General features: G+C 44.8%; 1 protein-coding gene across 1 annotated transcript in view; it reads left to right on the top strand.

Annotated features, from left to right (window-relative positions):
- LOC120927053 (putative helicase MOV-10) overlaps positions 1-15,432 on the top strand; it is a 136,922-nt gene that overhangs the window by 85,759 nt on the left and 35,731 nt on the right. The window contains exons 11-13 of the mRNA XM_040337484.1: positions 8,501-8,662; positions 10,455-10,558; positions 12,067-12,164. Coding sequence (XP_040193418.1) covers positions 8,501-8,662; positions 10,455-10,558; positions 12,067-12,164 — 364 coding nt within the window. The remainder of the gene's footprint in view (positions 1-8,500; positions 8,663-10,454; positions 10,559-12,066; positions 12,165-15,432) is intronic.

Raw genomic sequence — 15,432 nt, 5'->3', positions numbered from 1 at the left:
TCTAACCGGGGGTGGATAAAATCTTATAGCGGGCTGGTGTGACCGGCGGACAGTAGTTTTGAGACCCTTGTTCTAGTGGATAGTTATCGGGCTGTGGAGTTGGTAGCTCTCTATACCTCTCACATTTCTGAGATGAGGGGGAAAAGGGCACACTTCCCCCCCCCCAAGGTATGTAGGCAATTGATACATACCTGCCGTGACCCCAGGTACACAGACCGTAGATAATTAATACACAAAAGTTGCCTCTTTTCACTATTACTTTTACTTTATAATAGGGTTGTCCCGATACCACTTTTTTGAGATCGAGTACAAGTACTGATACTTTTTTCAAGTACTCGCCGATACCGAATACCGATACTTTTTTTTAATGTCATGTGACAGTTTTTTTTACTATTTTTTTTTTTTACTATTTTTTTTTTTACAGTGATTTTTTTTGGGGTGAATTGTCAGTGTGTTTGTTTGTTTTTATTTACATTTTATTTTTATTTATTTTTTTAAAATATTTATTGCAATTTTTTTTTTTTTTATCAGCCCTGTTGGGGGTCTTTGGTGAGATATCAGGGGTCTTAAAAGACCTCTGAAATCTCCTCTTTAAGACAGAGAAAGGGACTAAGGACACAGATTCCCCAGTCCCTTTCTCTGCAGCCTCAGCTGAAATGAATGGAGGGAAGCTCCTCTCCATTCATAAACTGATGCATCGTAAACACAGGTTACGATGCTCAGTTATGTGATTGGACAGAGTCAGTGATTACTGACTCTGTCCATTCGGAAAAGGTAGGAGCCGGGTTTAGCGGCTCCTACCTCCGCTCTCCATCCTCACAAATTGAGGGGGGAGAGCGGCACGGACGGGGGGAGAAAAGAGCGGCACGGACGGGGGGGGAGAATAGCGACACGGACGGGGGGAGAGAATAGCGACACGGACGGGGGGGGGGGAAAAGAGCGGCATGGACGGGGGGGGAGAGAAGAGCGACATGGACGGGGGGGAGAGAAGAGCGGCATGGACGGGGGGGGGAGAGAAGAGCGGCACGGACGGGGGGAAGAAGAATAACGGCACTGACAGGGGGAGAGAAGAGCGGCACGGACGGGGGGGAGACAAAAGCGGCACTGACAGGGGGAGAGAAGAGCGGCACGGAGCACGGGGGGAGGAAAGACTGCACAGAGCAGAAGACTTGCAACTCCCCTGCCTGCCCAGGTATCGGCTGAGGCATCGGAGCATTTCCCTCGAGTACAAGTACTCAGGGAAATGCTCGGTATCGGTACCGATACCGATACTAGTATCGGTATCGGGACATCCCTACTTTATAATAACCTAACACATGCAATAATGAGATTTATTGAAAGGTTTATTATAGTAAAATACTTTTTGTTGCTTTTAATAATAATGTGGCCATTTGATAAAAGGGATGGCAGATAAAAGGGACAAAGCGACTTGGTTCCAAAAAAGGACCAGTGCCCTCAAAAAAAGGGATAGGTTGTGAACTATGCCAATAAGTAATACAGTTAACTAACTTGGTCAAGACCTGTGTAGAGGTTGCGTTACTTAAATACGTATTCTAGGGGGCGTGGCCAGGCAGCGGATGTAGCCGGACGCACCTTCTGCTTCTCTCCGCCGAATCTCCTGCAATCCATCCTGATACATACCCGCCTTACCCTTTCTTTACGCCAGACCGCTGCAGGAAGATTCCCTGATCGCTCCGGTGTCTCCTGTTCCCCGATCCAAGTACGATGGCGGCGGCTAGGAGACAGAATGCGGCCCGGTCCCCGGACAACGTGGGGATCGAAGATGGCGCTCAGGCCCAGCGCATGGCCAAAGAGAAATACAGGGATGGGGCGGAGAAGTTATTCTCTAGAGTGCTGACCGCCGATCCCAATGCTCGTCCGGGAGTCCTGAGTGAGATGCCGGGCGGAGTGTCAGATGCGGACGACACGGTCCCCCTGGAGGATGGTGGAGGCCCGGACTTTCCATGGAGTACAGTGAGTACCCCTAACGGCAATACCACTAGGCCGCAGGCCCTCACCAGCCCAGCCACTAGCCCTGCTACTGACAATGAACCCTCATTAAGGGATATATTTGCAGCCATAACTACATGCAATACCTCCCTAACAGCTCTGACTGCTGACATTAAAGGGGTGAAAGCAGAGATGTCATTCATGAGGCAAGATGCACAAAAACTAAGGGAGAGGACATCTGCTGTGGAGGGGAGGGTGAGCTCCATAGAGGATGACATGGCCCCCATGCAAAGGGATCTTTCCTACAATAATCATCTCCTTACACAACATTCCTCTCGTTTAGAGGAATTGGAGAACAGAATGAGACAAAATAACGTGAGGCTGGTGGGTTTACCTGAAAGAGCTGAAGGGAAGAATCCTGTAGAATTTATTGAAAACTGGCTGGTGACTGCTTTTGGCAAAGAAGCTTTCACTCCATTATTTTCGGTGGAAAGAGCTCACAGGGTGCCTTCCCGACCCCCTCAGCCTGGAGCCCCTCCGAGACCCTTCCTATTTAAACTTCTGCATTACAAAGACAGGGATGCCATACTGCGCAATGCCAGGATTAAACCCGAGGCCATGAAAGTTGATAATGCTAAAATCTCCTGTTTCCCTGATTTTTCTGCTGAGCTGCAAAAGCAACGTGCAAAGTTTCTGGATGTTAAACGTCGCCTCAGAGCATTAGATGTGAAATATGCTATGCTGTACCCCTCCAAGCTAAGGGTGGAAGCATTGGGATCTGTACACTTCTTTGATCTTCCGTCATCAGCTGCACAATGGCTAGACAGAGAGGAACGATCAATCCGAGAAGGTCGTAATCGTCACCGTGTTCAACAAGATGGGTAATACCTTGATAGACTTATCCTGCTAATTACCTACTATTCCCCTCCACCAAGGCGGAGAAGTTGCTGAGATTTGGTTCACACTAGATCTACTGGGCTATTTGTTCTTGCTGTTGAGAAGTTTAGACACTTGGTGCACTTCCACTGTTGCCCCCATGCGGGCCTGGAGCAGGCCTCGCACTGCCTGTAGGCAAGCAAAGTTGGCCATGTTGGCCTGTTATTTTTTGAATACATCTTTTTTTCTCTTTCTTTTAATATTCCTTTTTTTATCTACCACTGTGGCTGTGGGTTCATCGTCCTTTACATTCTACCTGCTTTTGGGGTTTATTATCCCACCTGTGACTGCCTGTGCTGTTCATTTTGTGATACTCCTTGGCCTGGCCTCATCAACTCTGTTGGACTGCCTGGTCCTGTTATATGCTCTTCTACACTTGACTGAGGGCCTGCTACTGAATCTCCCCCCAAGGGTGACTGGCTGTCCTGTTTTTTGCTGCTGTGTGTTTGTCATTGATTCCTATGTTTTACTTACCCCTAATATGCAATGTCTAAGATAACCAGATTTGTGTCCTGGAATGTGCGGGGATTGAATAATCCTGTTAAACGCTTGGCTGTGCTTCGCACGATCAAGCGTATAGCCGCTGATATTGTCTGCCTGCAGGAGACTCACCTCCCCCCGACCTCCACACCAAAATTTGCGATAAGGCAATTTAGCCACCAGTATCATTCTACTTTCTCAGTGTACTCGAGGGGGATGAGCATCCTAGTTAAACAGGGCACGCAATTTACGGCTCTGGAGACACTAATTGACCCGGAGGGGCGTTATGTCATTATTTTATGCTGTATATGTGGTACTAAATGTTTACTTGCAGGAATATATATTCCACCTCCCTTTTCTACTAGCATATTGAAGGTACTGTCAGATTTTGTTGCCCGTTTTCCAGGTGTCCCTGTGTTGGTTGTAGGGGATTTTAATAACTGTCTGGACCATACTAGGGACATGTTGTCTGCCCAAGGGGGGGTTGGAGTACAAAGGGGAAGCGGGCCTACCCCGTTCGCTCGATTACTACTGGAAATGGGCCTAACAGATGTTTGGAGGGTCCGTAATCCGGACGCCAGAGTCTATTCGTGTCAATCTGCCTCGGTAGGGGGCCTCTCTAGAATAGACCTGGGGCTGGGAAATGTACTGCTCCTGTCATTGTTGGAAACCTCTCAATACCACCCTAGGCAAATTTCTGATCATGCTCCCTTATCGATTGACATCAGGTGTGGGGCTCACAGGGGTAATACCCTCTGGAAGCTTAACCCCTTTTGGCTATCACTCATTCCGGACCCTCACCCTATCCCAGAGCTCCTCCAAAAAATTTTCAGGCAAAACCTAGATACTGCGGCATTAGACATAGTCTGGGACACAGCCAAAGCCTTCCTCAGAGGGCAATTTATTAGAGTAATTTCCAAGATAAAAACCTCCACTAAGGAATGGGAAATGTCGGTCCTAGAGGAAGTACGATCCTCGGAGGCCAGGTATATTGCTGACCCCACGGACGATACGAGACGCTCGTGGCTAGCATCCCAAACCTTACTTAAAGATCTAACTATGCAACTAGCTGAAAATAAGCGTTTCTTCCTACAACAAAGTCATTTTGAGGAGGGAGAGAATACGGGGCATATGTTAGCGCTACTGGCTAAGTCACAACAGCCGTCTTCGCATATTGCATCAATAACAAATTCCGAGGGGAATCCCTGCCACTCTACTAGGGAAGTCACTAGGGTATTTAGTCTTTTTTTTCAGGATGTTTATTCCTCCAAGGTTAACCCCACTCGAGATGACATACATTCGTTTCTAGACAAGTATCCTGTGCCATCCTTGTCTACTTCGGATGTTGCCCTTCTTAATGCTCCTCTGACTGAGGATGAATTACTTGAGGCGCTGGCCCATTCGAAAAATAGTCGGGCACCCGGGGCTGATGGGCTACCCTCTGAGGTATACAAAAGGTACTCAACTCAACTCCTCCCCATTCTTCTTAAAATGTATAATCACGCATTCGATACAGGGTCTCTCCCCCCTTCTATGAATGAGGCACTCATTGTGGTCCTGTTGAAGCCCGGGAAGGACCCATCGTCCCCGGACTCTTACAGACCGATTTCACTTTTAACCTATGATGTCAAGCTGCTGGCCAGGATTTTGGCTAGCAGGTTGGCTAGCTGTATACAAAAAGTGATACACAGAGATCAGTCTGGGTTCATTCCGACGAGATCCACATCTCAGAATCTGCGCAGACTTTTCCTGAATTTACAAATCCCTCCGGACAATGTAGGTAACAGGGCGATCCTTTCGTTGGACGCCGCCAAGGCGTTCGACAGCGTGGAGTGGCCATATCTTTGGGAAGTCCTGACTCGATTTGGGGTGGGTCCCTCATTTTTGAAATGGGTACAGTTATTGTATAGCTCCCCGTCGGCGAGAATGCGTATTAATGGAGAGGTGTCGGAGCCCTTCGGTCTTGCTAGGGGCACTCGGCAGGGGTGCCCTTTGTCGCCCCTGTTGTTTGCCCTGGCCCTTGAGCCACTGGCCATTCACATTAGAAATAGGCAGGACATAGTGGGGTTTCAGAGAGGTCCCAGAAAAGATGTAGTATCCCTTTATGCGGATGATACGTTGATATATCTGAGGGACACAGCAAGCTCCTTGCAAAATGTAATGGGCCTGATTGCTGACTTCGGTCGGCTTTCGGGGTTCAGTATTAACTGGAACAAATCGGTTATTATGCCTCTAGACCCCTTACCAAGCCCTTTGCCGGACTGTGCGAAGGACATCGCAGTAGTAGCTGAATTCCGTTACTTGGGCATACAGGTCACGCCAAGCCCCTCCCAATACCTTGACAAAAACCTATCTCCACTGATGCAGAAACTACGGCTGAAATGCTCAGCCTGGAGGAAATTACCTCTATCCGTGACCGGAAGAGTTAACTTAGTTAAGATGATATGGGCACCTCAACTTTTATATATTTTTCACAACTCCCCGATCTGGATCACTCACAGATGGTTTACCCGTATAGATTCTCAATTCAGAGAGTTGATATGGGGGGGGGGGGATCGGCCCGCATTAGCTTGCATTCTTTGCAACTTCCAAAAGATCAGGGGGGTATGGCAGTTCCGCATTCTCGGTTTTATTTCATAGCGTCACAGCTCCAGCAACTCGCTAATTGGGGAATAGTGGACGAATCTGACCCGATAAGATCACTAATAGTCCCAATGGACTCAGCCCTTCCAGCACTAGTGTATCTAGATGCAGGCCTTACTCAATTCCCCACTGCACTACCCACAGTTAGTCTACTGAATAAGTTATGGGAATATGTAAGGACCATCTTTAAGGTCAAGACAATGTGCCAGTTTACCCCAATATGGAGGAATAGATATTACTGTGAACTTCTTAAAGGGGAGTTCCAGCCATTTTTATGTTTATTAAAAGTCAGCAGCAACAAAAAGTGTAGCTGCTGGCTTTTAATAAACAGGCACTTACCTGCTCCAGCGACGCGCCGGCCGGGGCTCCGCTCCTCTCCCCCCGGCCGGCGTCTTCATCTTCAGTGTGGGCACCCGGCCGTGACAGCTTTCGGCTTCACGGCCGGGCACCCACTGCGCATGCGCGAGCGGCGCGGCACTGCGCATGCGCGAGCGGCGCGGCCCGGCGCCGCGCCGTGTAATTGGCCAGGAGATCGCCTAGGACCTGTGACGTGTCCTAGGCGATCGCCTACAGCAGCCACTTCCTGAAGGCGATTAAGCTTAGTCGCCTACAGGAAGGAGGAAGTGGGACAGGAAGTCCCACTCGTGCTGAAGCCCCCACTCCCCCCCCAAAAAAATTACATGCCAAATGTGGCATGTAAGGGGGAGAGGAGTGGGTTAAGAGGAAGTTCCAAATTTGGGTGGAACTCCTCTTTAAGTTGAAGGGATTTGACCCCTGGGAAGAGTTGGGCATACATTATATCGCCCAGCTGTTCTCTGGAACTATAATTAAATCCTTTGCGACCCTAAAAGAGGAATATGGTTTATGCAACTCCCAATTTTACCAATACCTGCAACTGAGACACGCTGTACAATGCGAAAGCAGACTTGCCCGACCAGCTGTGACAGTGCATCCTCTGACGAGGGATGTACTCTTTGCTGATGACCGGGCGGGCATGATATCAAGGGTCTATGCAAGATTGCTCCAATCTACACATGATGCAAGTAAACTCCCCTGCAGACGAGGGTGGGAACGGGATTTGGGGCCTATAGATGGTGAAGCATGGGAACTGTGTCTGACATCCGCCCCACTGGTATCTGTATCGGCATCACAGAGGCTCTCGCACTTATATTTATTGCATAGGGTATACAGAACCCCGGCTAGGCTACATAAATGGGGTTTTAGAGAGACACCTTTGTGCCCAAAATGTAATGCGCATACTGGGGATCTCTTGCACATGTTTTGGAAATGCCCGAAACTCTTTAGGTACTGGAAATATGTCCTTGATACTATAGCCCAGGTATTTCAGATACCAGTTATTACTGACCCAGTGGTCTGCCTTCTTGGCGTTCTGGAGTTACCTGACCTGTCACCAAATGGCCACACTGCGGTGCTACGGTTGCTTTACCTGGCTCGCAAGGAGATTGCGAAGGTGTGGATTACGCCAAGGGTACCGACAGGCACACTATGGGTGAAACAGGTCAATAATTTATTGATTCGTGAAAAACTAACATACCAGCACAGGGGTGCTTCGAAAAAGTTTTATTCACTATGGCAGCCCTGGTTAGATGTCCCAGGATTGGGACCTCTTCAACTGGTGAGGGACAGATTGTTACAGGGATGATACCTCAAAGCAAATGACGATAGTTCAATATTGAGTGGTGTAATTGTATTAATGATGGGGTATGAGGAGTGAGCGTGCTATATTATCCTCTGTTACACCAGGTGGAGGATGGAAACATGTAGAGGTCCACAGTCTAAGGAATACAGATCCTTTCTCTCTTCTTCTTCTTCTTCTTCTTTTCTTTGTCTTTCTTTCCCCTCCCTTTCTTTTCTTCCTATCCCTATTTGGTTTTATCTTTCTACTTCCGGAGTTAAAGAGTTACTATTGAAATACACAGTCAGACTAAGCTTATGTGGTAATGCCTTGTATGATGAAGTGAGTTATAATATCGTATCCATCCTTCTATACGTCTGAAGTGTAGATAATGATTCGTTCATTTAATGCATGTGTCGGCATTGCTTAAGATTTGGATGTTTACCACTGTAGGAGTGCACCTTGTATCTCCCCTTTTCCATTCTGATGCCTTTTCTATTGATCTGCCTGTGTATATTTATATGTTTGTATTGCTACAATAAACTTATTTTTGATTTTTAAAAAAAAATACGTATTCTAGCTAGGCATGCATGAAGATTTTTGTTTGATATGGTTTGGCCCTTCTCTAAACAATTACCCAGCACCAAATGTTCTTCCAGACAGACAAATGTCAGATCTTGTCTGCATGAGGAAATAGATCATTCCCAACCATTGTAGGAAAAACAAATTTCTTTGTACAAGCCAAAAAATTGTGATGTCTGCTGCTGGCATTTATAGCCAATTGTAGTTTAAAATTAGTGCTTGTGGTTTCTGTTTATTTCATCTTTATTCTTGAAATCCATCTTTTCTTCGCAGGTGGTAAAAAACATTCCTAATTCCCATGTACTAGCATGCGCTCCTTCCAACAGCGCTTCAGACCTCCTGTGTCAGCGTCTGATGAAGCATATGGACAAGAAAGACCTCTACAGGATGTTGGCTAAAAGTAAGGACTTTCGATCTGTGCCAGAGGATATTAAGGTATTATTATAATGTTGTCACATTTTATTAACCTGTGCTATTAAGAGGCTTTCCATTTTGGGAACACTGACCCACCTACTACTGATTGTCAGGGCATCACATTCAGATACCCCATTAATCAACTGTTTTTCTTAAGTTACTGAGCAGATCCAAGGCTACCAGCTGTCAGCAAGGCTGCCTGGCTTCCTTTGGGTGTCACAGCCTGTATTTGGAAACTCACTAATTCCAAATACAGGCTGTGTCACAAGACACACAAATTTTATTCTACAACCTGCATATAATTTTTTTTAAAACAGAGGCTCTCCTTCAACAAATACTGTAGCTGCTGACTTTTATTATAAGGACTTTTACCTGTCCAGGGAGCCCACGATGTCGGAACCCGAAGCTGACGCGTCCATCGGCTCTGGGTGCAGGTGCCGGCATCCTTACTAAGGGAAACAGGAAGTGAAGCCTTGTGTTTTCTACTGCGCATGTGCGAGTCGCGCAGCACTTTCTGAATGGTATTGCTATCTTCTGGGACCTGTGTGTCTCCCAGAAGGTAGCGGGGGGAAGGAGGAGGGGCCGCTGCGCTTTGTGAATGGCCTGCTGACGGGGGAAGGAGGAGGGGGGTCTAAACTTCTGGGTAACTTTGCCGTGGCCATGGCGAAGTCACTCGGAAGTGGGAGAAGGTACCTGTCAAAACCAGGTACCTGCTCCCCCTCCCCCCGAAAGGTGCCAAATGTGGAAGGGGGAATGAAACAAACAAGTGGAGATTCCCCTTTTGGGTGGAGCACTGCTTTAAGATAGGCAAGCTTTGCTTGTGTTAAATACAAGGAAGTGATCCTCCCCTCTCTGAATGCGGCACTGCTCCAGGGATCCAGGAGAATAGATGAATTGAATGGTCACCACAAAAAGAAACTTCACACAGTGTGATATTATTTAGGCCCTGTTCACACTGGAGTGATGCTACTGTGGCACTTTCTTGTGCATTTTTTTAAGTGCGTTTTTGGAGCTGCACCATCTCTGTTCATTTGGGTCTCCCTCTGTCCCAAAAAATGCACTAAATAAAACAAAGTACCACATTTTGGCACTGAGCCTAGCGTGTTTCGCATTGCACAGAAAAAGCACTGCTGCTAACTGCATTAGAGGTGCTACAATTTTATTTATTTTTTTGCACTTTTTCATGCTGTTCACACTTTTGCAGTATCGCAGGCAGCACCGCTTGTTTCTGCTACACCCAGATGTGAACGGGGCAAATGCATTGATTGTAAATACATCTATGTACTCACAATAATACATTGTTGCAGTGCAAATAAAACTCAGAGAGAAGCTGCCTCAGTGAAATCCTGCAGCTAGCTGGGTACTCTCCTCAACAGAGAAAAGTACAAGACGGGCAGTGAAAGAGCGATCCCCCTGCACTGTCTGGCTCTAGGTTTTTTAACCTAGATATTCTCCCATATTTTATTTTGTGTATAAAAATATCCAGAATCCTAGAAGGGATTGTCTGCTTAAAGCTTCTTGTACACAGCTTTACGGCATGCAGAGCCTACATAAGGCCTTACCTGGGACCTTCTGCTGATGTGTACATTCGCCCAATGAGATGAACAGGAAGAAGCAGTTGTACACAGTTGTGCGCTGGGGTTTGCATAAAAGCACCTGACATATGCTCCAATCGCATATTATCTATGCTCAGTAGGGATCCCAGGGGAGGTCTTACACAGGCTCAGCACCCCAAGTGGCTGTGTTCCTGAATCTTTACATTGTTGCTTTTAGTATTATTGCATACATTTAAATATTTGTACATTCTTTATAGCCTTGTTGTAACTGGAATGCAAGAGAAGGAGAATATGAGTATCCTAGTAAACAACAGCTGAAACAGTACAGAGTAATCATCACAACTCTTATTACTGCTGGAAGGTAAGATGCACAATAGTTCATTTTCGTCTTTATATTCGTGGGAAGTGGAAAGAATAGTTATGCCGCGTACACCTTGGATGGTTTTTCTGATGGAATTCCGCTCAAGCTTGGCTAGCATACACACGGTCACACAAAAGTTCTCTGCACTTTTATCCGTCAAGAACAACACTACGACTAGCCGAGAAAATTAAATTCAATACTTCCGAGCATGCGTCAAATTGTTTTCAAGTATGCGTTGGAATTTTGCGCATCAGAATTGCTACAGACGATAGGAATTTTTTACGTCTAAAAATTTCAGAACCAGCTCTCAATCTTTTGTTGGCGGAAATTCCGACAGCAAAAGTCTGATGGAGCATATACACAACTTTTGCTGTCAGAATTTCCGATCGTGTGTACGAGGCATTACTTTTAACAATCCAAACTCCCGATAGCAGTCCATGTGTGTGAGTCTGAACTTGGCTGTGAACTAGCCTATCTGTTTCACTTAATCTGAAGTAGATCAATTCAATTTGTACAGGGCTTTTGGCACCAATCATTTTACATGTTCATGTCAATGCCGATATTTTACTCCGATTGTGTTTCACTTGCTTTGATAATTAAAGAATGTTTATTTTTTACTGTTCTTGAAAGCCTGTGCCAGGGTTCTGGCTGTTGAAACGATTACTGTGATTTTAATCTGTCTGAATTTTCAATAAAAAGGATTGAAATGTAAAAAACGCAGCGGAAGCGCTTCAAAAGCTCAGTGCTTGTGTTTTTGATGCGCTTCCGCTGCATTTCCATTGAAGTCTATGGAACCAAAAACGCCAGATGCTGAGGGCAAAAAAGTTTCTGACCCTTTTCAGAAAACTCACAGATGAGACTGTGGCCTATATAAAATCATGTTTAAGTGGACAGTAGTGTGCAGAGCAAAACACTAGCCTAACGCCCCGTACACACGATCGGAATTTCCGATGGAAAAAGTCAGATGGACTTTTTACATTGGAAATTCCGACCGTGTATATGCCCCATCAAAGTAATTCCATCGGAAATTCTGATGAATTCCATCAGAGTTTACATAGAGAACATGTTCTCTTTTCCTCGGATGGAATTTGCGATGTGAATTTGGTCGGACAAAGGTCCAATTGTGTGTACGAGGCATTACAGATTTAAAACTTGCAAGCACTTTCTCCAACAGCAACAACCAGTACACATTATCTGATGGTATATAGATTATTGATGATTTTGTATTAAAGGGTCACTAAAGGCAGAATTTTTTTTTTCTTATAAATAACAAACATGTTATACTTACCTCCACTGTGCAGCTCGTTTTGCACAGAGTGTCCCCTAATCCAGTCTTCTGGGGTCCCTTGGCGGCTGTCTAAGATACTCCTCGCAAAAGCTTTCTACCTTCATGCGAGCGAGCTGCGAAGGCTTTTAATGCATAGGATGCATTAAGGTGAAAAAACATTTACCTTTACAACCCCTTTAAATCTTATGCCTTTATTTACTGGTATTTTTTTTTTTTTTAGACTTTCATCTGCAAACTTCCCATCTGGCCATTTCACTCATGTGTTTATTGATGAGTCTGGCCATGCAGTAGAGCCAGAGAGTGTGACAGCTGTGGCAGGTACAGTAGCGACAAATCACTGTAACTCCATACACCATACCCAAAACAATAAACCAGCAAATGTATTCTAAATTTTATTTTTCCTTTAGAAATTTACATCTGATGACTGGGAAAATTGGTGTCCTATCACTGGCATCATCATTTTGATACAATTGAGTATTCTTTTAATCATCAGCTTAATTAATCTACCACTGCGTAATAATTACTACTTTGTATTTTTTTTTCTTTTGCCACCTTTTGATACTTACTTTACTTACAATTTTAAAGAGGAACTGCAGTCTGCTCACATAATTTGTAATAAAACACTTTTTGTCATTCAGAAGCTTCCCTTCCAAGCACTTCCAAGTCTAAGTTGGTGAAGTAAAATTAGAAAAATATATACGGTACATAAAACTATTTTTCAGAAATAAAAAAATGATAATTGGCATGTGTGTATGTATTCACCCCCTTTGTTATGAGGCCCATAAAAAGCTCTGGTGCAACCAATTACCTTCAGAAGTCACATAATTAGTGAAATTATGTCCACCTGTGTGCAATCTAAGTGTCACATGATCTGTCATTACATATACACACCTTTTTGAAAGGCCCAAGAGGCTGCAACACCTAAGCAAAAGGCACCAATAACCAAACACTGACATGAAGACCAAGGAACTCTCCAAACAAGTAAGGGACAATGTTGTTGAGAAGTACAAGTCAGGGTTGTGTTAAAAAAAAATATCCAAATCTTTGATGATCCCTAGGAGTACCATCAAATTTATCGTAACCAAATGGAAAGAACATAGCACCACAGCAAACCTGCCAAGAGACGGGCGCACACTAAAACTCACGGACCGGGCAAGGAGGGCATTAATCAGAGAGGCAGCACTGAGACCCAAGGTAACCCTGGAGGACCTGCAGAGTTCCACAGCAGTGACTGGAGTATCTGTACATAGGACAACAATAAGCCGTACGCTCAATAGAGTTGGGCTTTGTGGCAGAGTGGCCAGAAGTAAGCCATTACTTTCAGCAAAAAACAAAATGGCAGGTTTTGAGTTTGCGAAAAGGCATGTGGGAGTCTCCCAAAATGTACGGAGGAAGGTGCTCTGGTCTGATGAGACTAATATTGAACTTTCTCGCCATCAAGGAAAACGCTATGTCTGGCGCAAACCCAACACATCACATCACCCAAAGAACACCATCCAAACAGTGAAACATGGTGGTGGCAGCATCATGCTGTGGGGATGTTTTTCAGCAGTCGGGACTGGGAAACTGGTCCAAGTTAAGGGAAAGGTGGACGGTGCTAAATACAGGGATATTATTGATCAAAACCTGTACTACTCTGTGTGTGATTTGAGGCTAGGATGGAGGTTCACCTTCCAGCAGGACAATGACCCCAAACACACTGTAAAGCAACACTTGAGTAGTTTAAGGGGAAACATGTAAATGTGTTGGAATGGCCTAGTTAAAGCCCAGACCTCAATCCAATAGAAAATCTGTGGTCAGACTTAAAGATTACTGTTCACAAGCACAAACCATCCAACTTGAAGGAGCTGAAACAGTTTTGCAAGGAGAAATTAGCAAAAATCCCAGTGGTAAATGTGGCAAGCTCATAGAGACTTATCCAAAGCGACTTGGAGATGTGATAGCCACAAAAGTTGGCTCTACAAAGTATTGACTTTAGGGGGGTGAATAGTTATGCACAGTGACTTTTTTTGTTATTTTGTCCTATTTGTTGTTTGCTTGACAATAGAAAAAAAAATCTCCAAAATTGTGGGCATGTTCTGTAAATTAAATGATGCAAATCCTCAAACAATCCATGTTAATTCCAGGATGTGAGGCAACAAAACACGAAAAATGCCAAGGGGGTGAATACTTTTGCAAGGCACTGTATATACCGTGATTCTGTAATTGCCAAATATGCTGCAGGAATTTCCCTCCACTGAGTGTGGCTGCAATCATTTTAACTGTGGGCAGCTAAAGCTGCTGCCTGTTCACTTCCTGGATTTACACAGACACACAGAGGCATATCTCCAGCTCTGCGGCTCTCACTGGTCCTTTTTTGACTCTCCCCTCCTTTCCTGGCAAACTCTCACAAGAGTGAGAGAGAGAGAGCTGTGCATGATGTCATAAGCCTAGGCTTTTTACCACACAAGAAACAGGCAGTGGGCTGTATAAGGTATTTACTGGCAGAAAGAAATTGTTTTACTATCCAAAGTTAAAACAACAAGAGCAGAAGAGTTAATAGATGGAAAGAGGAAAGAATTACTGAAGTTCCGCTTTAAGTTTTCAGTGTTATATTTGTGATGTTTTCTAATATATTAACATTTCTAACACACAGTATATTGTTATGTAAAGATAATTATTATGTAAGTACTAAACGCATTTTATGTACAGCATGGTTTGGCAATGTTTTTGGGGTTTGTGAGATAGGTTTGTGGGAGGGTAGCTCATGGCTTCAAGTTGAACTCCAGTCAAAACCTTTTTAGAATTTTGAATGTAATAACAAGGAGTTGGAACGTATATCAGGTTTTCATTGTAGTCTGTGTCCCAACCAGGGGCGTGCCGCCAATGAGGTGAAGTAAGGCAAAAGCCTCAGGCGAGTTCAATAACATTTCCTTACAGTATACAGAGGGCAGTCTTGCTAAGCTGGTTGCTAGGCCCAGTACCTGGTGGTGCAGCAGAAATGGGGTGGCATTGAGGGGTCTGGCTCCTAGGGGGACATAGGGGGTGTAACAAAAACAGTCATCTCAAATGGCAATTAACTTAGGTTGCTTCTAGTCACAGAAATGCAGCAAGACCTGAAAGACTCAAAGAGAATCCCAGTTCTGACAGGTATAACTACACGTCTTCACTGGATTATGTTTACCTCTTTTTCTGTTTCAGTGGTTACTGTAACATTACAATGATCTCCAGGACAGAACACGAGACTGAATATCAAAAAATCACAGACTGAAACAAAAACCTGATAGAAGTTCCAACGCTTCCACCTTAGAACCCAAAATACAAAAACAACGTTGGGGCTGAAATTTGGTTTTAAAGGAAAAAAGTGGCAGAAACCTAACTGAACTCGGTTCACTCAAATGGGCTTTCTTTTCTAGTTTCCGACTTGAGGAACCACCATCTTCTTGTTGATCTTTCGCTCTCTAGACGCCCTCTATTTTGGGGGGGGGGGGTATATAAGAAATTTCCCTCCCCAAACAGGATATTGCGCTAAATCTGTAGGTAAATAAGAAAAAAACAGAACCTTTGCTAAGTGAAAGGAGGGTGGGCTTGATAATAAGGTTGGTAG

Source organism: Rana temporaria, chromosome 2, assembly GCF_905171775.1.
Source record: "Rana temporaria chromosome 2, aRanTem1.1, whole genome shotgun sequence".
In the NCBI taxonomy this organism is placed as follows: domain Eukaryota; kingdom Metazoa; phylum Chordata; class Amphibia; order Anura; family Ranidae; genus Rana; species Rana temporaria.
The sequence above is the reverse complement of the archived record's forward strand: the minus strand, read 5'-3'. Positions and strand labels throughout refer to the sequence as shown.